At 46.6% G+C, this 27016-nt stretch overlaps 1 protein-coding gene across 2 annotated transcripts in view; it reads left to right on the top strand.

Moving 5' to 3' along the window:
* TMEM54 (transmembrane protein 54) overlaps positions 1 to 27016 on the top strand; it is a 101243-nt gene that overhangs the window by 8613 nt on the left and 65614 nt on the right. Inside the window, exon 1 of one of the 2 annotated variants that reach the window (XM_086955732.1) lies at positions 17283 to 17348. The exons of the other annotated variant lie outside the window; for it this stretch is intronic. Within the exon in view, the coding sequence (XP_086811858.1) occupies positions 17309 to 17348 (40 nt within the window). The 5' untranslated portion in view covers positions 17283 to 17308. Of the gene's footprint in view, positions 1 to 17282; positions 17349 to 27016 lie in introns of those variants that run through there. 2 annotated transcript variants of the gene reach the window in all.

The raw sequence follows: 27016 nt of genomic DNA, 5'->3' as shown, positions 1-27016 counted from the left end.
TGTACCTAGATACTAGTCTGGAACATTTCCTGAAAACAGGTAAGTAAAATCGTTTTTGTTAGATTATGCAATTTTTAAGAATTTTTTAGTTTCTCAAACTCTACACTTAAAATCTTTCCACAGAAAAACAGTCAATGGTATCCTATGGAGGAAAATAGTGCCATCGGTTTTGAGGTAAGTATTTGGTAGTGGGAGTTGAGGTTCTGGGGGTAGACTCAGGGGTCCCCCAGGGTAAAGGATGCACTCTAGTTACACCCTCAGCGGCCCTAGGGCGGCCGGGTGCAGAGTGCTGAGGCCCAATGTTATCCAAAGGGGTATAGGGGGACTCCGATTGGTGGATACTGGCAAGCAGGCTACTGGGTTGTGGGAGCAAAGCTCCTGGACTTTAGCTCAGGGCAAATGGGGAAACAAAGTGGCACCTAAGGTGCACCCTCAGCAGCACTAGGTGGCCGGGTGCAAGAAGCTGTTTTGACGTCAGACGCCCTGTTGATTTCAATGGATAACCTCCGGTTTGTAAAGAGACTGAAGGCATGGGGATGAAGGTCTTCTGTGTGTGACCACCTATTTGAGAGGTAAGATGGTAAGTTAGGGGTTAGTTAGGCTCTGTGGGTTTGGACACACAGTTGTGAGGTGTCTGGTGCAGGGGTGCCTTTTGGGGTCGGATCTTCTTACCAGCCCCTGGTCGTGGTTAGGGGGGGGGCCTTCTGCATTCAGACTGCAGGCGTCGGTTGGAGGCTTAAGGCCGGTCAGGGGTCACTGGATCTTGGGTCAGGATCACTGGCGTGACTTCCTCGTGGTGTTTGCCCACTCGAGCTCAGGCCATGGACGGCGGGTGCAGAGTGGTGTGGAATTGTGGTTTCCGGCCAAGGCCAGATGTTGCAGATGAACAAATCTGTTCTCAGGAGACACCATTTTTGAGGTTGAAGGCAGGCAGGTCCTCCTGGGTTGTTGAGGTTGCTGGCTGCAGGACACACCGGGATTTCTCAAAAACAGGTTTGAGGTGGAGACAGGCCGGTAGGGCAGGGGCCAAATCAGTAGGCGTCTTCCTTTAACTTCTTCTTGTAGTTTTTTTTGTCTGAGGAAGCACGGTTCAGGGGTGCCCTTAAATATTAGATTTAGGGGCTTTACAGGTAGGTAAAAGGCAGGGTCCAATGGGTCCCGTCCCTGGGGTGGATACACCCCATATTATGCCACTCTCCAGTGGGAAGGGGGGGGGGGCACAAGCCTGTCCCTGGTTGGCTGAGTCCTCCCGTCTTCAAGATGGCGTGGACTGAGAGTTGTGCTTCACCTCGCCTCCCCCAACCTGAGGGGTGGAGTTGGCAGAGGTGGGCACACCTCTCTTCCTCAGTTGTTTTTCCTGCTAGTTCTGCCGCCCAAAGTGGGGATCAGAACCAGTTGGGACCAGTTGCTGAGAGCATCAAGTGGCCTGGGGAAGCTCACAAAGGCGGCAAGCCTTTGAAGCTTTCCCTTCGTGAACCCTGCCCATCCTGGGGGAGGAGGCTTGGCACCTCGTCCCAGGATGTGCATTATTTCAGGCCCCAAAGAGCAACAGGCTCTCGACCCAGGGGTCCAGAATAGGGTGACCAACCGTCTGCAAATTTCACGGACCGTCCATAATTTGGATCTCACGTCCGTTGTCTCTGACGATCCCTTTTACAGACGCCTTTTGTCCGTAATTTTGGGCTTTGGGGAACATCGCTGTTTCCCTGCCAGAATCTCTGCCTCCTGATGGGCCCCCCTCACACTCTCACTGGTAGCACAAGAACTGCCCCACCCACCTATTGTTATTCTGTCTGTGGCTGACTGCCACATACAGATTGACAATGGGTAACGCACTCAGACACCCTGTCATACTTACTTGAGATGAGTAGCACTATAAACGAAATTAAATACACATGAGCGAGGGTCTATGTGAAGAGGAGGGTCACCATTGGAGTGTGGGAGCAAGGACGGACTGGCCAGACCCAGCATCGGGCGTTTCCCTGAGATGCTGGAAAGGGGGGTAGTTTTGTTATCAAAAAAAGACCTGCACATTTGCTCAAAGTTGTGTGCAAACTCAAAAACCATGAAGTACACAATTGTCTCAACCTAATATAAACTTCTTTTCACTTGTACTTAAGTGGTTGTCTAATTACTTACTTATATACTATTGTGCGACCTCTTCTGACCTCCTGTCCTGAATTTTGCCCTTTTGTCCTGAATTTTTACACTCCCCATCCTGAATTTGCACCCATGCCAGTTGGTCACCCTAGGCCAGAAACATGTCTGGTGGTGGCAGCTGAAATCAGCCACTCAGCCTAGACACTAGTGGTAGGTTAGTTTTCAGGGGGCATCTCTCAGATGTCCTCTGTGTGCATTTTTTCATTAAATCCTACACTGGCATCAGTGCGGGTTTAATGTGCTGTGAAGTTTGATACCAAACTTCTCAGTTTTCAGTGTAGTCATTATGGTGCTGTGGAGTTCGTAATGACAAACTCCCAGCACCATATACTCTTAATGGCAGCACTACATTTACAATGTCTAAGAATGGACTTAGACACTTTAGGGGTACAGAGCTCATGCGCCTGTACCCAAACTACTGGTATAGTGCACCCAGCTAGAAGGGTGACTGACCTATGCCAGGGCAGTGGGTTGTAGGGATGGCACACTTGTGTGCCATGTCGACTCTTCACTCTGTTCTGCACCAAAACACGCAGCCTGCAAAGGCTGTGTGTGAGTGTAGTGGTACAGGACCTCTAAGGGTGGCACAATAAGTGCTGCAGCCCTTAGAGGCCTCCTCTGGTCACAGTGCCCTGGGTACCCGTGGTACCATTTACCAGGGGCTGACCTGTGACCAGAGATGCCAATTGAGTTTAGGCTTCAATGCATTTTTAAGGAAAGAACATAGGCCCTTCGTACCTGATTAACAGGAGCCCAGGGCACACTCAGTCACCGTACATCAGCAATTCAGCGAAAAGCGGGGGCAACCTTGTAGAAAGAGGGCACTTTCTCACAGGGCTGTTTTTACATAAAAGTTTTTAGCATAGTAAAACATGATCATGAGGACAATATTAACTCCGCCAAGCGCAAGGTTTAATTTGGTTAGCTTTTTCTGTGCAAGTTGTTTTAGCAGGTAGTGAATACTGTGATTGCATTCTAAACAGCAGTTCATTGCTCGTGTCAGTATGATGCTTGAGCAGTGGCAGCGCTGCCGTTTAAATTCAGCGAATTCACGTTGAAATGCTTCAGGGCACTGAACGGTGTCTGCTACAGCTATAAGCAGTCATCTTTTGGTGTTCAAAAGTTTTTTTTATTGGTTGTTTCCATGGAAATCAATACACATAGTAAGACACAAACCATAAAGACATAAACAAATTACCATCGTGAAATCAGTAAGAATACATAATGCCTTGATGGTTGAAGTGAAGGTGGTCTCATGACATTTTGGCAAGTGCGTCCAAACCTTATGGTGAACCCTTTGATAGAGTAGACGAAGGGCTGTAGGGGCCACCTTAGCCCTTTCTATGCTGATGACGGAGCCGCTCCGTCATCAGCTGCAGTGGCGCTGTGCTGATGACGGAGCGGTTCCGTCATGGCCCTGCCGCTGCGCCTGCGCGGCGCGTTCTATTGAGCGGGCGGGGCCATGACGGAACCGCTCCGTCATGAGCACAGCCCAACGGCGGCTGATGACGGAGCGGTTCCGGCATCAGCATGTGGCCGCCCGCCCACTTAGCGCTGCGGCGGAATAGCCGCCGCAGCGATGTGGTTAAAACTAGTCACATGATATACAATAAGCTATAAAACTCATCCAATGGAAAAACTAAAAATGACACTAATACAGAATATACAATGTACAGTAGGCATCTATTAATAAATATACAATGACACTATGCCTCTTAATATAATACAGCAGTCTTTTACAAGTACGTCTCTTTTATAAGCAGTCATCTTTTAAGTTGGTGGGTGCTGGTGGAACATTCCGCTCTCCGGGACAACCACAAGAACACAAAGGAGTACTACCCAGTTGAAAATTAAGCTCACCCTAGTTGCTTTACAGCTGCAGGTTCCTCCATTAGGGCATTAATTAGGGAATTCAACCTCTTTGGTTCATCAACAGAGATGTAACCTTTGTGAGTGGACATTTGCAGTGTCGGGTCAGTCGGATATTATAGTGGTCCTTTTGGAGGTGATACAGATATGGGAATCTGTGTGTTGGCCACAGGGGAGGAAGTGCTTCTAGAGTAACAAATAACACAAACAACAGTCCACCCCTGAGACTTCTTGAACTCTTGTCTCCATGGGTTTGGGCAAGAGCAGCGACAATGGCACGGAAAGTGGCTTTCTCACCAAGGTATGTGGAGAGTTTAAAAGGATCCTTCTTAGCTTTGTAGTTTGTTGTGAGCAGATTGGACAGCAGCGCTCTAGTTCTGGCAGACCATTATGGATAATGGGGTAACCCAAAAACATCACCGGACCTGGGTATACAATGCAGGAATATAAAGAATGGTACGTGACTCATTCAACATGAACTAAATACTGATCTAATAAAATCTGTGTTGTGTGAAAGACTACAACACTGGTATTAAATACCTAAGAAAAACCACTACCATGTTTGCAATCAATAAACATATTTTGAATGCATGCGCTAAATCAAAGAGCGAAAATACAGATGCGCCAGAGAAGCCAATATCATTTGCAAAACATTTATTTATCCAATTAGACTCAAAACACAGGTTTTTTTTTACAATGATAATAGGTTGCTCGAAGGGAGAAGAAGGGGAGATAAGGATGTGATAGTGTGGGGCAGTGAAAGTGAAAATCATAGGTTTAAGGAAAAAACAATTTTAATAATTTGATAATCACTGGTAAGGAAACCAGTATCAGAAGACCTATCTGCAATTGAAACATCTATTTACAAAAATTATGTTAATTCAACCATGCAAAAATGCACTTTCAAGGAAATGTTGGGTGGGGGTACAGGTACAGGTCTTGTATGGGTGGAGAGCGTCGACGTTTCGACTCGACTAATGCATGGAGGAGAATTTCGACCTCGGCTGCGAGTCTTCTTCAGGGCGTGATAGGGCAACCTGGGGGTAGAGAATGCGAGTTACTCTGGCGCTGTGTGCAATATAAGTGGAGCAAGACAAAAGTGCGTAATGGGGACACTTACCTAATCCTGGTGCCAGCCTAGCTACTCGGGTAAGTAGAGTATTGCTATCATCCGATCATGTAGAGAAGGGAATTGGCCAAAATTCGCCAAAATCACAAGAGCCAATAGTGGTTTAAACACTTGGATGGATTTGCAATTCCAATCTACAAGTGGTGGCCCCCAAGGGTGCCCTTTTCTAATAGGTGAATAAATCAACCTCCTAAGAATATAAATGGGAATATCAACATAATGACAGACGTCACATATACAATATGTACAATATATACAATAGTGTGCTTGGTGACATGACATCAGTCAGACTACTGACTTATGCCCCTGGAACCTGGTGCACGCTTCGAGCACACTGTGGGAAAGCTGAATAGTGAATTAAAAGGGGAGACACCCTCTATAAGTAAACTGGGTCGCCCGCCAATATGTAAAGCGCAGCCGCTGCGAGGAAAAATTCCCCGTAGTCAGGAAACACGGCTCAGCGTCAAAATGACAGATGCTCCTGAGGGAGCCGTAACATAACACACCACTATCTCAGTGTTAGCAAGGATGCAGGATTGCCGATTTTACCTTAAAGCAGAAGGGTTCCGTGGCCGAGCGTCTCAATCCATGCGGCTCATTCAGACCTGGACGGAGGCTGAGTGCGAGCCTTGCCATTGGTTAAAACAGTTTGGCCCGACCGGGAGACGTGACGTGCACTACCCGCACGCAGTGCGGCATGCGTGTCAGAGCCCGAGAATGAAACATTGTCTAGCAGACGTGACAAAGAATTTTCAATTCTATTAAGGACACGGAGGCGAGGATTATGCTTCTCTAATCTTTACTGACAATACCAGCAGCCAATGAAAAACTTTAAACTGGCATGACCCCGGAAGGGCAACCCCCAACACTGGTCTGCACCAATCACTGTCCAGCCCCATACATAACAGTCACTGAAAACAGGAAACCTCCTCTTTCTTTGCGATTTCTTCATCAGTCCAAACCGAGACTGGAACCCAATGTGGTAACTCTCGAACCAGTTCCGAAGGGAATAAACTTCTCATAAACAGCACAACAACGCAGTCCACAGGAGTCCTTCTCAAGTCTGCTTATGCTGATCACCTGAATCGAAAATATACATCGTAATGGCCATTCCAACACTCGGGAATACAACAAGCCATAAACTTCATTCGGGTGGGTAAAATACATCACATTTCCAAACAATAATGCAAGAATACATTTCTGCTAGCTCGGGTGAGATAATCCTCGCCTCCGTGTCCATAATAGAATTGAAAATTCTTTGTCTCGTCTGCTAGACAATTTTTCATTCTATGTCAGTCCACCGAGGCTCTGATTATGCTAGTTTAAAGTTTCTCCACCACCACCGAGGCCACATCTACAATAGGTTTATGATAAAGCGTCTTAAAAGTGGAGTCAGATGACCAATCTGCCGCAGTCATGATATCCTGAAGCCGAGAATCGGCACCAAAGGATTTTGAGGCCATAGCTCCTCTAACGGAGTGTGCTCCAAATTTGGAAGTATCAATACCCCCCAGACTCAACAACCAGGAAACCCACCTGGCCAGAGTCGCAGTGGAGACTGGGCGAAAAGGTCTCTGCAATGAAATCAACAATTGACCAAAATCATTCCTAAATTCCCTAGTACAATCCTCATATACTTTTAAACACTTTACCACACATAACTTACTGTGGTGAGGAAATGCAGGGTAAGAAATACATTTTGAATGTGTTTTAGTCCGCCTTGAAACATTAAAGGAAACTCCCGAAGGAGTGAATACTCTACCTGCCAAATCCAATGCTCGAATGTCCGATACACACCTGCATGAAATCAAACCGAGCAGAAGCGTAAGTTTAGCCGAGAGTTGTTTCCGCGACAAACCCTCATTAGCCGGCCAAGCTGATAAGAAACGTAAGACCACTGCAACGTCCCAAAGTTCAGTATACTTGGGTTGAGGGGGGTTCACTAAACGGATCCCCCTGACTACCTTACACACCAGGGGGTGTTCTCCGACCGGTTTGCCATCCACATGTGGATGTCCCGCCGAAATGGCTGATCGAAAATTATTCACCGATCTATATGCCATACCTGACCGCGCCAGGTCCGACAAGAAATTCACTATCATATGGATATCGGATCCCATCGGATCTCCCTGTCGTTCGTTACACCAACCAACCCATCGTCTCCAAGCAGACTCGTAGCGCTTGTGAGTGGAAGGTACCCATGCCTGTGACAAGAAAAAGAGTGTCCTGTGAAACTCCCGGCACTTGCCAACGGCGCCGGAAAGTCTCCATGCCATGAGGGACAACTGATCCTGCATCACTAACGGGTGGCAAAGTCTCACCGGGTCCGTAAGAAGGCCCGGAAATGATGAGATTCGCATTGGCAATGCACCCGCGAGACTCATTGCGACCGGGAACCATGCTTGTGCTCTCCAACACGGGGAGATCAAGATCACCTCCGCTTGCTGCCGCCGCACTTGAGCCAGCACTCTCGGGATCATGATAAACGGAGGAAATGCATATAGAATGCCCGTCGTCCACGACTGAAGAAAGGCGTCCGAGCTGATCGCCAAGGGATCCGGCCGCCAACTGTAAAACTGGGGCACTTGCCTGTTGAGCCGTGAGGCAAACAGATCTATCACACACAAGGACCCCACTTGCGGTTTAATGCCCTGAAAATCCTGGGGTGCAACATCCAGTCGCTGGCATCCCTCAGGTACCGAGAATTCCAATCCGCTGTCACGTTGACAGAGCCCGGTATATATTCCGCCATCACCGAGATCTGGTGTGCCAGGCAATAATGCCAGAAGTCTTTGGCAATCTCCGCCAGAAGGCGTGATCTTGTGCCGCCTAGGCGATTTATATACCGTACCGCGGACACATTGTCCCTACGTAGGAGAATGCAGCAGGACACTTTCTGCGGGGACCGAGTGCGAATCGCGAAAGAACCCGCCAGGAGTTCCAGGCAATTGATGTGGAGATTGAGCTCTTCGCAAGACCAAGGACCCCCCCGTCTTCACTGAGCCGCAACGGGCTCCCCAGCCCCACCGGCTGGCGTCCGAGTCTATCACGACCTCCGGGGTTGCAGCAAAAATGGCCCTGCCATTCCAGGCATCCATATGCTCTAACCACCAGTTCATCTCCGTACGCGCCTCTGCCGAAAGGGAAACCTGTTGAGCATAAGTCAAGCCTTTGCGCAGATGCAATGCTTTCAACCGTTGCAGGGCCCTGTAGTGCAAAGGACCCGGGAAAATCGCTTGGATGGATGAAGCCAAAAGGCCCACCAGGCGCGCTAAGGTCCTCAAGGAAATTGTCGGAGAGACAAGCGCTCTCCTCAATTCTTTCCTGATCGCCACCCTCTTCTTGAGAGGTAAGAGTAATTGAGCCTTCACCGAGTCGATCTGGAAGCCCAGGAACTCCATCGTTTGAGAGGGAATCAAAATGGACTTCTGTGAATTCAGTAGGAAACCCAATTCCTGAAGCAGGTGAATCGTCCATGACAGATGGAGCGAGACTATCTCTGGAGAACGACCAAAGATCAGGAGGTCGTCAAGGTAAATAATTAATCTCACTCCCCTTCCTCTTAACCACTGGACTATCGGTTTCATCAGTTTGGTGAAACACCAGGGAGCGGACGAGAGGCCAAAGGGCATGGCGGAAAACTCGAACCACCGGTAACGCCACTGAAATTGTAGAAACCGTCGATGCGGAGGGAAAATGGGGACCGCTAGGTTAGCGTCTTTCAAGTCCCGACGCACCATCCAGTCCTGTTCCAGCAGGATGTCACGCAGCAAGTGTATGTCTTCCATTTTGAAGTGCCGATACACAACCCAGGCGTTGAAGTCCCTGAGATTTAACACCAGCCGAAAGCCCTGATCCTTTTTGGGAACCACGAAGACAGTGCTCACAAAGCCCTGAGCGTGTGGTGAGGTCTCCACCACCGCTCCTTTTTGGATCAATGCAAGCACCTCTGCGTCGATGAAACTCTGTTCTGGTAGGGAAAAATGTAGGGGAGCGGGCGCTTGATGCTGCGCGGGGGAGGCATAAAACTCTATGTGATACCCTTGTACTGTTTGCAGCACCCAGGGGTCGGACGTGAGCTCTCGCCACCTGTGAAGAAAGAGAGCCACCCTGCCTCCCACCATGTGTTCTGATGCACATAAAACTCGTACCTGAGTATGAATTGTCTCCTGAGGAATTCTGTTGGCCTCGATAGTTGCCACGATAGTTGCCTCTCTGGCCTCTGCCACCACCTCCCCGATTGCGGGAGGGGTAGAAATTGTGTCGCTGATTGCCTCTGCCTCGTTGCTCCGCTCGAGGTCTGATTAAAGCCACGGCCGGATCCTCGACCTCGTTGACGTCCGGCCCTATCAAAAACACCGGAGTGGAACACCTTCCGGATGTTTGTTTGCGCTTTATCCAAAGCTGAGAAGGTGGCAACGTACTTGCCCATGTCTCTCACGAATTTATCTCCAAAAAGCATCCCATTAGCCAGGGAACCCGCCTCAGTGGGGGCCATCTCTGCCAATTGGGAATCGATCCTCATAAGGAAAGAGCGTCTCCACTCTGTGGAAAGGGCTACATTAGCATTCCCCAGGAAACACATGGCACGTTGTGTCCATTCCAGGACATCCGACACGTCCAGCGGTGTGTTCTGCTCCTTCGCCTTAACTGCGGCATCCATAATTTTAGTGAGGGGCCCGAGACGTCTAACAACTTGTCCTGGCAGCCACCCCATGCCCTATCCAATCCCTTCTTGGTATCCTTTGCAAACTTCCTCATGAACGCCGCCATATTGGGGTCCAATTCCGGCGTCTCCGACACCTTTCCTACCAAAGAGGGCCTAGGGAATTCGGATCTCAAAGTGGCCCTAACTCCACCCTCAAAGCCCTGCCGTAAATTATTGCCAACATACTGCGCCACCTCAGAACAGGGCACCCATTCTGCAGATCTAGGATGGATAATGTTATTGGGGTCAAACAACAAGGTCTTAGGGGCCTGACTAACATCCACCTTGCCTGCTGTGTGTTTCACCTTTCTGCTTTTCTTCCTGGAAACCACAGAGTCCGAATCCGAAGTATCAGGAGGGGACGGGAAAGAATCCGCCGAGGTACAATTAGCCATTGAGCCATGATCCCTGATGACATTCCTGGCCATCTGTGCCAACACCTGTGCCGAGGGAGTAGAGGTACCACCCTTACGGGTCGATTTAAACTTTCTCTTGCCATAATTCTGCAGGGGTTTAGTAAAAGGCTTGAGAGCCTTAATCAGGGCTTTATTAACTGACCCTTGGACCTGACTGTCCAGGGCCTCCACCAAATTTTCCTCCAACTGATCTTCCTGTGGCTCATATTCTTCGTACTCGTTATATTCGACCCATTGGTCACCCTCCTTGGCGTAGTACGCCATAGCTCTAAAGCTGGGAGGTATGGAGGAAGTTCTCAGGGGGGGGAGCAACCCAGGGGTGCCTCAAACACACACACACACACACACACCAAAGTCCAAGACAAACACTATGAGGCAACTCGTGAAGGTGACCCCTCTCATATGCACACAAATGCTCCCCTCGAGCCTGGCTCTGATCCTGACACACTCCGGTTAGCGTTCAACTGAGGCCAAGGATTGATGCAGGGCTGAAACGGGACGCACGAGGCAGTCGGCAATCTCAATTGAAAGTCGGCGCCTCGCGCGTGCGCACAGCGTATGGGGCTCAAACTCGCCTGCTCCTTGTGCACGAGGAACCAGCGTCTGCCTCCTCCTGCTCCACCGCCCCCTGTCGCTCACACCGTGCTCCGCCGAATCGCGCCACACGCGCGCGCTCCAAACATGCCAAAAGCACTCAAAACACGGCGATAAACCCCATCGGGGCAATAACAATAAAAGCGCTCATGAAAGCGCTCGAGCGCTACTAGTATAAAACCCTGTAAATGCCAATACCATCATAAAACACGAAAGTAAGGGAAAAGGCACTTAACTCGCTGCTGCAGCAGCAAAGAAAGAGGAGGTTTCTTGTTTTCAGTGACTGTTATGTATGGGACTGGACAGTGATTGGTGCAGACCAGTGTTGGGGGTTGCCCTTCCGGGGTCATGCCAGTTTAAAGTTTTTTTATTGGCTGCTGTTATTGTCAGTAAAGATTAGAGAAGCATAATCAGAGCCTCCGTGAACTGACATAGAATCAGGAGCAGAGCGCTTCATTGGTGCTGTAGATCTACGGGCAGGACCCGGGGATGCCTAAAGAGGTCAAGCATTTCCGAGTCAGGGTATACTAAATTGGGCTGACGTGTGTGTGCAAGGGGAAAGGTTGACATCCTCATTGTACATTTTAAAGTGGAGAAGCACAACGAAAGCAAGGTACAAATACCATAGTGACTCAAAAAAACACTAGTACATGTACGTGATGGTAGCCAATATATACAATGTTGTTTCAAGAACCTGCCTATATACATTCTATACAGTTGAAAGGAAATATCTATATACAAGTTAAAACCAATGTGTCCAATATCTACCGATGTGCATTCTGGGAAGGAGAGGTCATTTTGGAACTGCAGGTTTAACAAAAGCTCCTCTGTGGAGTACCCAGTGCAGCAGGCTACCTAGTCATATGTAGACAGCGGGTAACAACCCTAGGCGTATTTAGCTGATGTGGAGGGTGGCAGCTTGATGGGCTATCTCCTCATACTCATTTAATCCTCTGAGTACTGTGTCAAATGTATGTATCCATTTACATTCACAGTAGTTAAGGTTGTGTGTGAGACTCCCTCCTCTGGGATTGTTACTGTGTACTTTTTCTTTGACCCAACCATCTAAGGCTTTCAGCAGTGTGTCCAAATGTGGTGAATTGTTCCACTAGTGGGGCCCCATGTGTCACACATCATATTTTGCTGCAGTGTTTTAAAATGTGGCATTTTATTTTCTGTGTGGTCGGGACTTTGTATAAACATTCACAAGGGCATTTGGATGGTGTATATCACTCCAGATGAGTTGCAATTGGTGTTCTCTTTCATGGTGTAGGTGTAGTCATTATGTTGGAAATCTTTTATTCCCTTGGTCAGAGGGCAAGCCTTACAATTTCCACAATTAAAGTGTCCCTTAATTGGGGAGATGTTCCATAGGGGAGATTTCACAGTTGGTTTTTTGGATGGGAGTAAGGTTTTGATCAAACCATTTCTGAGGCTTTTCCCTTTACGAAAAGCATGCAATGGAGGTTCTTGTATGTTTTAGATCTTCTACAACCAAGTGCCAATGTTTATTAATTTTTTTCTTGATTTCGTTGCTTTTGGTACAGAATGAACACAGGTAAGTCTATCAGGTGTGTTGGAGGCCGTGTTCTTTGGTGTCAAAAGGAACTCCCAATGATTGTACCACGCTCTTTTGCGTGCTTTTTTGAGTAGCCTGATGGGATAGCCCTTCTCTCTGAGCCTGAGTAGATCAGCTGATTCCAAAAAATAGTCCTCCCTCTTGGTACAATTTTGTCTGATCCTCAAGAACTGCCCATAGGGCAAGTTGTCCCTGAGGCTCTGAGGGTGGTGGCTAGAATATCTTAACAACGTATTCGGTTCGCTAGCCTTCCTGTACAGTGTGGTGTGTAGTTTACCTTCCTCTGCTCTGATTGTAATGTCTAGAAAATGTATTTCCTCTATGTTGTGTTCTAGGGAGAATTGTATGTGAGTGGGTTGGGTATTGAACCAGCAATGAAATTCCTTAAGTTGCATCTCGGTCCCTCGCCAGATCATAAGCAGATCTATATACCTGCTCCAGAGTTTGATATTATCCCTGGATTATTGGAGCTGGGTACATAGGTTTGCTTGTATGTGTCCATATAGATGATGGCCAGATTGGGAGTGAAGCTTTCCCCCATAGCTACACCTTTTGTCTGATAGTAGTGCTTGTCTTGGAATATAAAACATTTTTGCTCATTGCTATTTCTAGAAGTGTCAGGATAAACTCAGTGGGGACTCGAGTGGGTCTGGGTCTTTCTTCTAGTGTGGACCTGATGACATCAAGGGCTGCCCACTGGGGGATACTCATGTACAACAAGGCTATGTCCATTGTCACAAGTATTTCTTCATTTGGGGTCAAATTAATAGTTTCCATGGTGTCCCTTAGATAAGTGGTTGTGGTAATTGCAATAGGTTTCAAAAAGTGGTTGATAAATATACACACAGGTTCCAGTAGTGAACCAAACCCTGAAATGATGGGTCTTCCCGGGGGGTTCTGCATGGGTTTGTGGATTTTTGGGAGAGTGTATATGGCAGGCATCCGGGGTTGGTTGTTGTTCAAATACTCTTATTCATGTTTACTCAAAAAACCTTCTTCAAGGCCCCTGCTGGTAGCATCTTTTATAAGTTGGGCAACCTTGTTGCTTGGGTCAGATTGGAGTATAGTGTAATTCTCACTAACGCCCAGTTGGGTGAGGATTTCCTGTTTATAGTCTGAGGTGTTCTAGACAACTATGGCTCCCCCCTTATCAGCGGGTTTTATCATGATTCTGGTATTGTTTTTCAAAGAATTCAGGGCAGTCCGTTCGCTTTTGGAGTTGTTGAATTTGACATATTCCTTTTGCTTCAGGGATTGCATTACGTCCCTCATGACTACTTGCTCAAAGGCCATGATTTTATGAGACATCATCTGAGATGGAGGATTGAAAGTGGAAGGAGGTCTTAAACCTGTACTAGTGAAAGATGGACTGAGTGGAATTTTGGTGAAGATATATTTCAACCTAACCTTTCTGAAAAATTGTCATAGTTCAAGTTTAAAATTGAAACTGTCCGGTAAATTGGTAGGGACAAAAGATAGGCCCTTATGGAGTACTACTTCCTCATCATTGTTCAGCATGTACTGTGAAAGATTTAGTATCGGGTTAGATTGGGTCATCCTTCCCAAACGGTGGTGTTGTCGGCATGTCCGGATGTGTCCGTGTATCTCTGGCAGGAAGTGTACCTGCTTCTTTGCCCTGCCCCTGCATCTGTTCCTTGAGGGTTTTGTTCAGTCCCCTTTGGCGTGCCCAGGGTCGACCCCCTTCTCCTGTATTTTGACCATTGTTCTTCCTCTAAAAAAGTGCGTTGATGGACATTATGACCCTGTGTATATGAGCCTGTGCTAGTCCCTGGTCTTTCGTTATCACCGTCTGAACTGTTGCTTGGTGAGGAATCTGAGAAGGTGGCGTATCTTCTGTACCCCCCTCTCCCTGAATACCTCCCTTGTGAGTCCTGTTTGTGGTATACTTCCTGTAAGTAAGGGTAAGTCACTTTTTTGTTGTAGAGCTGTATGTCTCGCGCTAGTTTGTCAAGTTTTGTTGTGGGTGTGTGAAGGTGTCAGTCTTTGAGTGTTCTTTCTAATCTCTCCAAAGCCTCTTTAGCATTCGTCAGGGCCTTGTCATCAACCATCTCTTTTCTCAAGTCGGCAATTTCCTTCATAAGACGTTTTGACTTCTTCTAGTGCTGTTTCCACCCCCAGTACCATCAAGTGCCTTGGAACAGTTGTTTGAGACAAAACTAAAGTTTTTTTAAATTTCGGGTTGTCTGTCAATAAAAATTGCTGGTTCGTTGCGGACCTGAAGCACTATTAAAATGTTGTTGGATTGGAGATATTTAGTTAGGACATGACCGTGCAGTCTAGTCCGAATCAGCTTTTATTCTAGTCGTTCGAGTTTATTTATTTTGTCATTCAGTGTTAGGTCTATTCCATAGGTGGAAGTGTCGAGGAAACTCGAGCCTAATTGTGTCTGTAATAGTTTGTCAATATAATCCTCACTGTAAGATAGAGTTTCTCTTTCCGACATCTCCAAAATGAGCAAGGTAAAGATTACAAGCTAAACAATATATACAGTGAAATCCAAACAATGTGTCAAAGAAATTAACAACATAATTATATATACATATATTTACACAAAACCCTCGCATGCGTACCTGCACAAGATAACCATTATGGATAATGTGGTAACCCAAAAACGTCACCGGACCTGGGTACAATGCGGGAATATAAAGAATGGTCTGTGACTCATTCAACATGAACTAAATACTGATTTAATAAATCTGTGAACTAGTTCTGGCAGAGGCTCTTCACACAAGGAAGGCAGGCACAGTCACATGCCTCACACCAGTCACATGGCTGTGCTGTCTCAGGATTCTGGCCACTGAAGTCATACTGGTTCTTTGCACTTCTTGGAAATCTACTTATTTCTGCTCATTCCCATATTATCAAACTTCTCCTCAATCTAAGAGCCTTTCCCTGTCCCTGGAGAAGGATTTTATTTATTTTATTTATTTATTTATTTATTTATGCATTTTTATATAGCGCGGACTTTACCCGAAGGCGTCAGAGCGCTTCACATTAGGAACAGAAATGAAACATAATGAGAAACATTACAGAAGAGCAGATTACTAAAACATACGTTACTTACATAAGGTAATAGTGACAATTGTGAGCAAACAAAATACTTGAGGTAGTAAAAATTGTGAGCAACCAAAAATACATGAGGTAGTAAAGGTAATAATGACAATTGTGAGCAAACAAAATACTTGAGGTAGTAAAAATTGTGAGCAACCAAAAATACATGAGGTAGTAAAGGTAATAGTGACAATTGTGAGCAAACAAAATACTTGAGGTAGTAAAAATTGTGAACAACCAAAAATACATGAGGTAGTCAAAAGTGCACAAGAGGAAAAGTGACAAGTGTGCAGTTATAAGAGAAAACAGAGTATAATTTGAGGTATAATACTGCAATAAGTGCTAGGCACAAGAACAGGCGTTACGTAGGCAAGGTGGCACTTGTGCAAGTATCAAAGGTAAAAACATGTGAGAGGTAGCAACCGTGTGTTACAAGGGCAAAGTGTTGTGTGCATGTTACAAAAGGGCACCGAACACAAGTACATGGAGAATACTGCAAAAAGGCAGACACTCCCACCACAGGAAAACACTGGGAAGGCACTCCCATGGTCATGGAAAGTAGAAAATATCAGTAGTGGGAAGTCTTCCTCCGAATAGCAAGAGGACGTGAATTACTTTTGGAGGTGTCTCTGGAGGAGGAGAACTTTGAGGTCCCTTTTGAAGGCCTGGGAGGAGGCGGTGGTCCGGAGCTCAGGCGGAAACGAGTTCCAGATTCTTACTGCGTTGCCTGAAAAGGATTGGGCCATTGTTCTTTCCTTCTTGAAAGTGGGAGGTTCAAGCAGTAGATTCTCGGCATTGCGTGAAGGTCTAGAGCCTCCAGAGAGTTTCAGTTTATTCACCAGGTAGCGGGGAGAGGAGGAGTGCAAGGCTTTGTGGGTGATACAAGCGGTCTTGTAGATAGCTCTAGCAATATGGCGTTCTGTTCCTGACCCAGTCCTTCCTCTGTGCTGCGCTGCAGAGCTCTGCCCCTCTTGGACCCATCCAATTTTCTAATTCTGGTGTTTTGGTGTGCATTAGCTTCAGTGAAACACTAGAATTTGTCTTTGCGATTCTACACTGTCAAGAACTCTGATTTAGCACAGAGGTACTTGCTTTGTGCATTGGCCAGCAGAGCTAAAACTCCCAAATTTACAGTGCAGTCCTTTTAAAAAAAAAACTCTATAGAATGGCTGGCGCTTTGCCTTGGCACACCCAAAATCTATTTTTCCACACTGGTGCTTGTGAAGACATTCAGGATAAGGTTCCCTTATCGTTTAAAATTCCAATGTTGAGCGCAATTAATAGTCTGATTTGCACTAATTAGGCTTTTAGTATCCTAAGAATCAAGTTAGGAAAAGGCAGAGAGATTGCTCCTTTTATCTTCTTTCATGGATGCTGGTATTTGACCAAAGACAGATCTTTTAATTAGTTTGCCTAATAATGGGACTAAGATATTGGCTGATCAAAGAATTGATAGTGAAAAACATATCATTTTGCGACATGCTTTGAGAAGGTGGTTTTGAGTTCCCTTTCAAAAGCTCATGTTGCCAAGGGCAATGGACGATCGCTTTGGCCTGGGTGGCTTCAGAGCTTTTAAAGTCTTTGAGGATACTTTTTGTTGAGATCACACCTTTTTGGGGCATGGTTAATATTTAACCGTCTGTTTATTCAGAGTTGAGTTTGAAAACTTCACAGCTCAATAAATCTGTTTACTCGGCCAAAGGGGACTTGCAGATTGGGAAACCTTTTTTCACAGAGTATCCTATCCACTTGCATTTTATGTGTTGAGCATCTGAGGCAGCATGTACCTCCCAACTTGGATCTTCCACTTTCACCCAAAAGGTACCACCTTTCAGTTCTTTCTCATAACCTTACTTCCTGTTCTATTGTGTACTTTCCCACCACTTCTCCTCAAGTGGCACTTTTCTTTGTGAGGCTTCAGCGACCTGACCCAAGCCAGAATATCTTCATCTAGTACTACCCCGCCCTCAATGACCATAACAAAAATAAGGTGTCTCTTGTGTAGACGCTATGTTTTATCTTCCTGTAAGAAGTTAGTTAAGGTCCGTAAAAGTAAAATAGCCCTGAATATAGTGTGTGACAAATTTACTTGGGTTTTAATTGATCAGATTAACTTGGGAAAAAAATATATGGTATACAGATCAACGAGAGAGAGAGGACTAGGTAAGCTAGCCCGTATCCCCAATTATATATATATAAATCAAGGTGGACTAGCTAGTTTATGGGGGGGGGGGGGGGGGAAGGAAGTTTATAGATGACTCAAGTACGTCAAGCAATAATAAATAAGGAAAAAAGCAATGTTTTCCTTATAAAGCCCTCACCCACCGACCTAGTCGGTGGCATGCTTCATCATCGGGCCCACCACAGTGGCACCGAATGTGCCCCGGGTGTGCTACAACGCCAGGTGACTGCGGAGCTGGTATATTGCTGAGTGTGCAGTGAAGGGGTGAGATAAGTGAAATTTAAAATGCTATACAGGAGGTCCCAGCACCCGAGGGTTAACAATATTTAATAAACTGGGCCTCTGTTAGCAGGTTAAAAAGGCAAGAGGACATTAAGGGAGTGTTATGATGACCTCCGGTGTCCAGTGTGGTCTACATGTTTCAGCCAGTGCCTTTTAATTCTAAGCTGGCTTTCCTCAGGACCAAAGAGAAATGTGATGAGGTGCAAATTAATAAAAAACTTAACTTTAAGTGTGTGTCTTTTTCTGACTGTGTTGCGCACGCTAAGGCGCTATAACTGTTAGAGGGGGATTCCCTCAAGCTTTTCTACACAAAACACATAGGACAAAGACAAGACGTACAAGGTAGTCATATTAGGGTGGCATGTATTAAAACCACTGTTTGCCGACTTATAAGGTGGTGTGCGACCTAGACGCGGCTAGAGTGAGCTCATGGAGAGTCCATGGAGCTGGTGAGGGTATAATGAACCGTTAGTGAGGGGTGGTGGGCTAAAAAACGAAATCACAAGGTGAGGTACAGGAAAGTATTGATACTTGGTCCTCACTCTGTTATTTCTCAGTAAAAAGCCTCATGGGTCGCCTGGCAGAGTAAGAGACCCTGTGGAAATAAATGAGATACACAAGGCTATCTAACCTGTATGGAGAAAAAGAGTAGTTGCTTACCCCATTTTGCAGGATAGGAGGTTTGTTTTTACTCACGAGTAGTTCGGTCTGGTTCCTCCTTGGACCTATTCGTCCTTCCGCGGCGCCCGAATTGAGGTGAGTGGGCCGCCTTGCTAGTAATTTATACCATGCTCTTAATCTGATTCACCTGTTCGGGATAGAAAAAGAAGGAATCCGCGCTAACCGCTATGTCATGGTGGCCCGGTTTGCGCAAATGCGGGGGAGTAATGCGCATCAGAACGCATGCGCGGAACAGCGGTGTTATCGCGCATGCGCAGAGCCTTGCTTCAGTGTTTTGCAACGAGCGCATGCGTTGTATCGTACGCGCTTGCGTGCTGAGCAGGTCTAGAGGTGAGGGTTACCCTCTAAATGCGTGGGAATGTTACACTAGCATTACTGATTTGTGAAAACATAGCGATATTTCCCATATTATAGGACAAGTGCTAATTGAAGGAATGCTATATAACGAGTGAAGTATTTTCACGTCTGTGGGGAGTGCAATAATGTGCACCTAAGGGAAAATACTATGGGAGAAGGATGGTCAAGGAAGGGGACGCTCATGCCGGGGCTAATTGGCACTGGTACTATAAGGGAATTGTAGGTGGAGTATACACAGCTAGGGTGGTATGACCCTGGGAGAACTGGTTAACACGCAAAAAGTTGTTCAGAGGTGTCGTATTTACACAGTTAAACAGTTAGGCAATTCCATGGAATGGCATCATTCAGGCCATGGATGTGTGTGGATAACCGGTATATCCACCGCTGTTCTTTTTGTAAAAGGATTCTCTCATCTCTGGCATTGTCAAATTTTTCTATGACAGTCCAGGTGAAGTCATTAGGTGTGTGGTTGTGGGTTGGAAAGTGATCTGTGAGTTTGCTTATATTTTTCCCACATCTTATGGTACTTCTATGTTCCGTCATTCTTGTGCGTACTTTGCGGGTCGTCATGCCGATGTATCTTAGGCCGCATCTGCAGGTGATCAAGTATACCAGGTTGGTAGAGTTACAGTTCGTGAACTGTCGTTGCGTCCAGGTTTTACCTGGTTCCAAGTTGAGTGTCTTCGATGGAGAGGTTAGGTGGCATACACTGCAATTGTTGCAGGGTTGATGACCGGTGATTTTGGGCAGGCCCCATGCGTTGACAATGGTGTTGTCTTTGTTCTGAGTTGATGTTCGTGGTCTGGTGTTTACCAATTGATCCCTTAGGTTGGTGGCCCTTTTGTAGGCAAATCGCGGTTTCTCCCATTGTCTGGTGCCGGAGTTGATGATTTTCCAGTTTCGTTGTATGATATTAGATACTTGATTAGATACTGTATTGTATGTTGTCAGACAGGTAAGGGTTGATTCTTCCTCAGGTTTTTCGTAGGTTTCTAGGAGTGCCTCCCTGTTCTGGTTCCTAGCTCTTTTGCAGGTTTGGTTGATTATCCTAGAGGGGTAGCCACGGTCCCTGAGTTTGTGTACCAGGTCGTTGGACTGCTGCTTATAATCCTTGATGTTGCTGCAGTTGCGCCTAATGCGTAAAAACTGCCCGTAGGGCAAGTTTTCCCTCAGGTGTCGGGGGTGGAAGCTATCAAACCTTAGAAGAGAATTTCTGGCTGTAGGTTTGTAGAAGGTGGTGGTAGTGAGTTTGCCATTCTCGGGTTTGATGTTCAAGTCTAGGAATGGTAGTTCAGTGGCGCTACTGGTGCAGGTGAAACGCAAGTAGGGGTCTAATTGGTTAATCCAAAGCATGAAGTTGTCCAATGATTCTTGGTTGCCTTTCCATATTAGGAGTATATCGTCGATGTAACGACGCCACATTCTTATATTGGTGGAGAAAGGGTTGGTGGGTTGTTGTACGTGTATGTCTTCAAAATGGGCCACATACAATCCTGCCACGCTTGGGGCAAAAACACTGCCCATAGACGTACCATTTGTCTGCAGGTAGAAGGTACCTTCATGTTCGAAATAGTTCTCTTTGAGAGCCAAGGCAGCACAGTCCAGGACAAAGCTGCGGGGGGTGTTATGTTCCCAGGGGTTTGCCATTAGGACGTCATGTAGCACTTGTAGTGTTGCGTCCTGTGGTAGGCTAGTGTATAGACTTTCTATGTCTAGTCCTGCCATTAGTTCTGCGGTGGGGTCAAAGTCAAGTTCCTGAATTACACCTAATAGGTGTTTGGTGTCTTTAATGTAGGAGGGGGTCTTTTGGACCAGGGGGTTCAAAAAGAAATCACAAAACCGGGATAGGGGCTCAAGGAGTGACTTAATCCCAGATACGATAGGTCTCCCCGGTGGGGGAGTGATGCCCTTATGTATTTTGGGAACAGTATAGAAATATGGGGTCTTTATTTCTTTGGGGCATAGATAATCCGCCTCTTGTTTTGAGATATGTTCGTTATCTCTGGCATTCGTGACCAGTCGTTTGATGGTAACTTGTAGTTGTTCAGTTGGGTCTTTGTTGAGGCGTTTGTAGTTCCTGTTGTCGCTGAGGAGCCTTTTACATTCCTGGTCGTAGTCCGTCTTGTTCATGAGGACTACGCCGCCGCCTTTGTCAGCTGGTTTAATAACAAGAGTGGGGTCACTCTGTAGGCGTTGAATTGTGCTTCTGTCTTTGTTGGATAAGTTATTGAAGGTATCTTTTTGCTGGAGTTGTTGTACATCCGTGTAGACTGTCTGTTCAAATGTCAGGATTTCGACAGGGATACTGCCTGGCGGGGGAGTGAAGGTGGATTTTACTCTCAATCCCGTCTCATTTGGCGTGCCTCCTGCTTCAATGATGGTGTTGTCTTTTTTCTCAAAAAAAGCCTTTAGCTTGAGTTTTCTAAAGAACTCGGGAAGTTCTACATGTAGTTTAAACATGTCCAATCTTGGTGTAGGGACAAATGAAAGGCCTTTATTAAGTACTTCCGTTTCTTCTGTGGTTAACTGTGTATCCGATAGGTTGAACACCAGTGGGCATGGGGGTGTTATTTGCTGGTTCCCGGTTGTTCCCTGGTTTTGTTTCTTGTGTTGGAACTTACTGGTTCCTCCTCGGGTGCCCATTGGACATGTCCCGGGTTCCGCCTCTTGCCCCGTCCTTTCCTGCCCTGGGATAAAAAAGGATACCGCTGGTTTTGATTTCCTTGAAAAAAGGGCATATTACCTTGGGGATACATTTGTGGGTATCCAAAGTAAGGTGGTGGTAGATGACCAAAAAGGGGGGGTGGTGGACCAAAGTTGTGGTTTTGGGGACCTTGCCATGGTTGTTGCCAGTGTTGTCTGCGTCTGCCTCTCCCTCTTGGTGTATTGGATCCTGCGCTTGAGTTGCTTGAGGCGCTTGAGATGGAGCTATTGTCCGAGTTTTCAGACGATTTTTTGGGTGGGGTATAGTCATCCTCCGAGTATGGGTAGGTTTTGGAGTAGCTGAATCTCTTCAGATCTTTTTCGAATTTTTTGATTTTGGTCTGTGTTAGGTAATCTTTATATTCTGCTATCTCGCGGTTTTGGTCGTCAAGTTTCTTCTTGAAGCCTGTCAAGGTGGTTTTGAAGTGTGACTCCGTCGCTTGAATCTCTATCATAAATGCGTCTGATAGGCGTTTTGCAGTTTTGATAATAAGGACCAGCCAGTCCCTGGTGCAGTGCCAGGCGATCTGGGCCCAGTCTTTACGGAATGCTGCGTCATCCAGGAAGATCCTGGGGGCATTGGTGACCAAAAGGCCAGTAGGAGCTGTGTTGGTTCGTAGGTATTGTGCCAGGATAACCCCATGCAGAACAGTCCTGATCCTGTTCCTCTTCTTCTCCGTAAGTGAATCCCAATCAGTGGATTGCGCTACAGTGGCGGAAATATTGAAGTCTGCCAGGAGTGAGGGATCAGCTAAGATTTCGCTGATATCCTCAGCAGTGTAGGTTAGGCCCATATTTTCAGCCATGTTGAAGGGTAGATAGGACTCTCACAGCTGCGCGCTGCTTAGTGTTATACAGATCAACGAGAGAGAGAGGACTAGGTAAGCTAGCCCGTATCCCCAATTATATATATATAAATCAATGTGGACTAGCTAGTTTATGGGGGGGGGGGAAGGAAGTTTATAGATGACTCAAGTACGTCAAGCAATAATAAATAAGGAAAAAAGCAATGTTTTCCTTATAAAGCCCTCACCCACCGACCTAGTCGGTGGCATGCTTCATCATCGGGCCCACCACAGTGGCACCGAGTGTGCCCCGGGTGTGCTACAACGCCAGGTGACTGCGGAGCTGGTATATTGCTGAGTGTGCAGTGAAGGGGTGAGATAAGTGAAATTTAAAATGCTATACAGGAGGTCCCAGCACCCGAGGGTTAACAATATTTAATAAACTGGGCCTCTGTTAGCAGGTTAAAAAGGCAAGAGGACATTAAGGGAGTGTTATGATGACCTCCGGTGTCCAGTGTGGTCTACATGTTTCAGCCAGTGCCTTTTAATTCTAAGCTGGCTTTCCTCAGGACCAAGAGAGTCCTATCTACCCTTCAACATGGCTGAAAATATGGGCCTAACCTACACTGCTGAGGATATCAGCGAAATCTTAGCTGATCCCTCACTCCTGGCAGACTTCAATATTTCCGCCACTGTAGCGCAATCCACTGATTGGGATTCACTTACGGAGAAGAAGAGGAACAGGATCAGGACTGTTCTGCATGGGGTTATCCTGGCACAATACCTACGAACCAACACAGCTCCTACTGGCCTTTTGGTCACCAATGCCCCCAGGATCTTCCTGGATGACGCAGCATTCCGTAAAGACTGGGCCCAGATCGCCTGGCACTGCACCAGGGACTGGCTGGTCCTTATTATCAAAACTGCAAAACGCCTATCAGACGCATTTATGATAGAGATTCAAGCGACGGAGTCACACTTCAAAACCACCTTGACAGGCTTCAAGAAGAAACTTGACGACCAAAACCGCGAGATAGCGGAATATAAAGATTACCTAACACAGACCAAAATCAAAAAATTCGAAAAAGATCTGAAGAGATTCAGCTACTCCAAAACCTACCCATACTCGGAGGATGACTATACCCCACCCAAAAAATCGTCTGAAAACTCGGGCAATAGCTCCATCTCAAGCGCCTCAAGCAGCTCAAGCGCAGGATCCAATACACCAAGAGGGAGAGGCAGACGCGGACAACACTGGCAACAACCATGGCAAGGGCCCCAAAACCACAACTTTGGTCCACCACCCCCCCTTTTTGGTCATCTACCACCACCTTACTTTGGATACCCACAAATGTATCCCCAAGGTAATATGCCCTTTTTTCAAGGAAATCAAAACCAGCGGTATCCTTTTTTATCCCAGGGCAGGAAAGGACGGGGCAAGAGGCGGAACCCGGGACATGTCCAATGGGCACCCGAGGAGGAACCAGTAAGTTCCAACACAAGAAACAAAACCAGGGAACAACCGGGAACCAGCAAATAACACCCCCATGCCCACTGGTGTTCAACCTATCGGATACACAGTTAACCACAGAAGAAACGGAAGTACTTAATAAAGGCCTTTCATTTGTCCCTACACCAAGATTGGACATGTTTAAACTACATGTAGAACTTGCCGAGTTCTTTAGAAAACTCAAGCTAAAGGCTTTTTTTTGAGAAAAAAGACAACACCATCATTGAAGCAGGAGGCACGCCAAATGAGACGGGATTGAGAGTAAAATCCACCTTCACTCCCCCGCCAGGCCCTGTCGAAATCCTGACATTTGAACAGGCAGTCTACACGGATGTACAACAACTCCAGCAAAAAGATACCTTCAATAACTTATCCAACAAAGACAGAAGCACAATTCAACGCCTACAGAGTGACCCCACTCTTGTTATTAAACCAGCTGACAAAGGCGGCGGCGTAGTCCTCATGAACAAGACGGACTACGACCAGGAATGTAAAAGGCTCCTCAGCGACAACAGGAACTACAAACGCCTCAACAAAGACCCAACTGAACAACTACAAGTTACCATCAAACGACTGGTCACGAATGCCAGAGATAACGAACATATCTCAAAACAAGAGGCGGATTATCTATGCCCCAAAGAAATAAAGACCCCATATTTCTATACTGTTCCCAAAATACATAAGGGCATCACTCCCCCACCGGGGAGACCTATCGTATCTGGGATTAAGTCACTCCTTGAGCCCCTATCCCGGTTTTGTGATTTCTTTTTGAACCCCCTGGTCCAAAAGACCCCCTCCTACATTAAAGACACCAAACACCTATTAGGTGTAATTCAGGAACTTGACTTTGACCCCACCGCAGAACTAATGGCAGGACTAGACATAGAAAGTCTATACACTAGCCTACCACAGGACGCAACACTACAAGTGCTACATGACGTCCTAATGGCAAACCCCTGGGAACATAACACCCCCCGCAGCTTTGTCCTGGACTGCGCTGCCTTGGCTCTCAAAGAGAACTATTTCGAACATGAAGGTACCTTCTACCTGCAGACAAATGGTACGTCTATGGGCAGTGTTTTTGCCCCAAGCGTGGCAGGATTGTATGTGGCCCATTTTGAAGACATACACGTACAACAACCCACCAACCCTTTCTCCACCAATATAAGAATGTGGCGTCGTTACATCGACGATATACTCCTAATATGGAAAGGCAACCAAGAATCATTGGACAACTTCATGCTTTGGATTAACCAATTAGACCCCTACTTGCGTTTCACCTGCACCAGTAGCGCCACTGAACTACCATTCCTAGACTTGAACATCAAACCCGAGAATGGCAAACTCACTACCACCACCTTCTACAAACCTACAGCCAGAAATTCTCTTCTAAGGTTTGATAGCTTCCACCCCCGACACCTGAGGGAAAACTTGCCCTACGGGCAGTTTTTACGCATTAGGCGCAACTGCAGCAACATCAAGGATTATAAGCAGCAGTCCAACGACCTGGTACACAAACTCAGGGACCGTGGCTACCCCTCTAGGATAATCAACCAAACCTGCAAAAGAGCTAGGAACCAGAACAGGGAGGCACTCCTAGAAACCTACGAAAAACCTGAGGAAGAATCAACCCTTACCTGTGTGACAACATACAATACAGTATCTAATCAAGTATTTAATATCATACAACGAAACTGGAAAATCATCAACTCCGGCACCAGACAATGGGAGAAACCGCGATTTGCCTACAAAAGGGCCACCAACCTAAGGGATCAATTGGTAAACACCAGACCACGAACATCAACTCAGAACAAAGACAACACCATTGTCAACGCATGGGGCCTGCCTAAAATCACCGGTCATCAACCCTGCAACAATTGCAGTGTATGCCACCTAACCTCTCCATCGAAGACACTCAACTTGGAACCAGGTAAAACCTGGACGCAACGACAGTTCACGAACTGTAACTCTACCAACCTGGTATACTTGATCACCTGCAGATGCGGCCTAAGATACATCGGCATGACGACCCGCAAAGTACGCACAAGAATGACGGAACATAGAAGTACCATAAGATGTGGGAAAAATATAAGCAAACTCACAGATCACTTTCTAACCCACAACCACACACCTAATGACTTCACCTGGACTGTCATAGAAAAATTTGACAATGCCAGAGATGAGAGAATCCTTTTACAAAAAGAACAGCGGTGGATATACCGGTTATCCACACACATCCATGGCCTGAATGATGCCATTCCATGGAATTGCCTAACTGTGTAAAGACGACACCTGAACAACTTTTTGCGTGTTAACCAGTTCTCCCAGGGTCATACCACCCTAGCTGTGTATACTCCACCTACAATTCCCTTATAGTACCAGTGCCAATTAGCCCCGGCATGAGCGACCCCTTCCTTGACCATCCTTCTCCCATAGTATTTTCCCTTAGGTGCACATTATTGCACTCCCCACAGACGTGAAAATACTTCACTCGTTATATAGCATTCCTTCAATTAGCACTTGTCCTATAATATGGGAAATATCGCTATGTTTTCACAAATCAGTAATGCTAGTGTAACATTCCCACGCATTTAGAGGGTAACCCTCACCTCTAGACCTGCTCAGCACGCAAGCGCGTACGATACAACGCATGCGCTCGTTGCAAAACACTGAAGCAAGGCTCTGCGCATGCGCGATAACACCGCTGTTCCGCGCATGCGTTCTGATGCGCATTACTCCCCCGCATTTGCGCAAACCGGGCCACCATGACATGGCGGTTAGCGCGGATTCCTTCTTCTTTTTCTATCCCGAACAGGTGAATCAGATTAAGAGCATGGTATAAATTACTAGCAAGGCGGCCCACTCACCTCAATTCGGGCGCCGCGGAAGGACGAATAGGTCCAAGGAGGAACCAGACCGAACTACTCGTGAGTAAAAACAAACCTCCTATCCTGCAAAATGGGGTAAGCAACTACTCTTTTTCTCCATA

This window comes from Lissotriton vulgaris, chromosome 2_1 (assembly GCF_964263255.1).
Source record: "Lissotriton vulgaris chromosome 2_1, aLisVul1.2, whole genome shotgun sequence".
NCBI classification, from domain to species: Eukaryota; Metazoa; Chordata; class Amphibia; order Caudata; family Salamandridae; genus Lissotriton; species Lissotriton vulgaris.
This window is presented reverse-complemented; position numbering and strand designations above follow the sequence as displayed.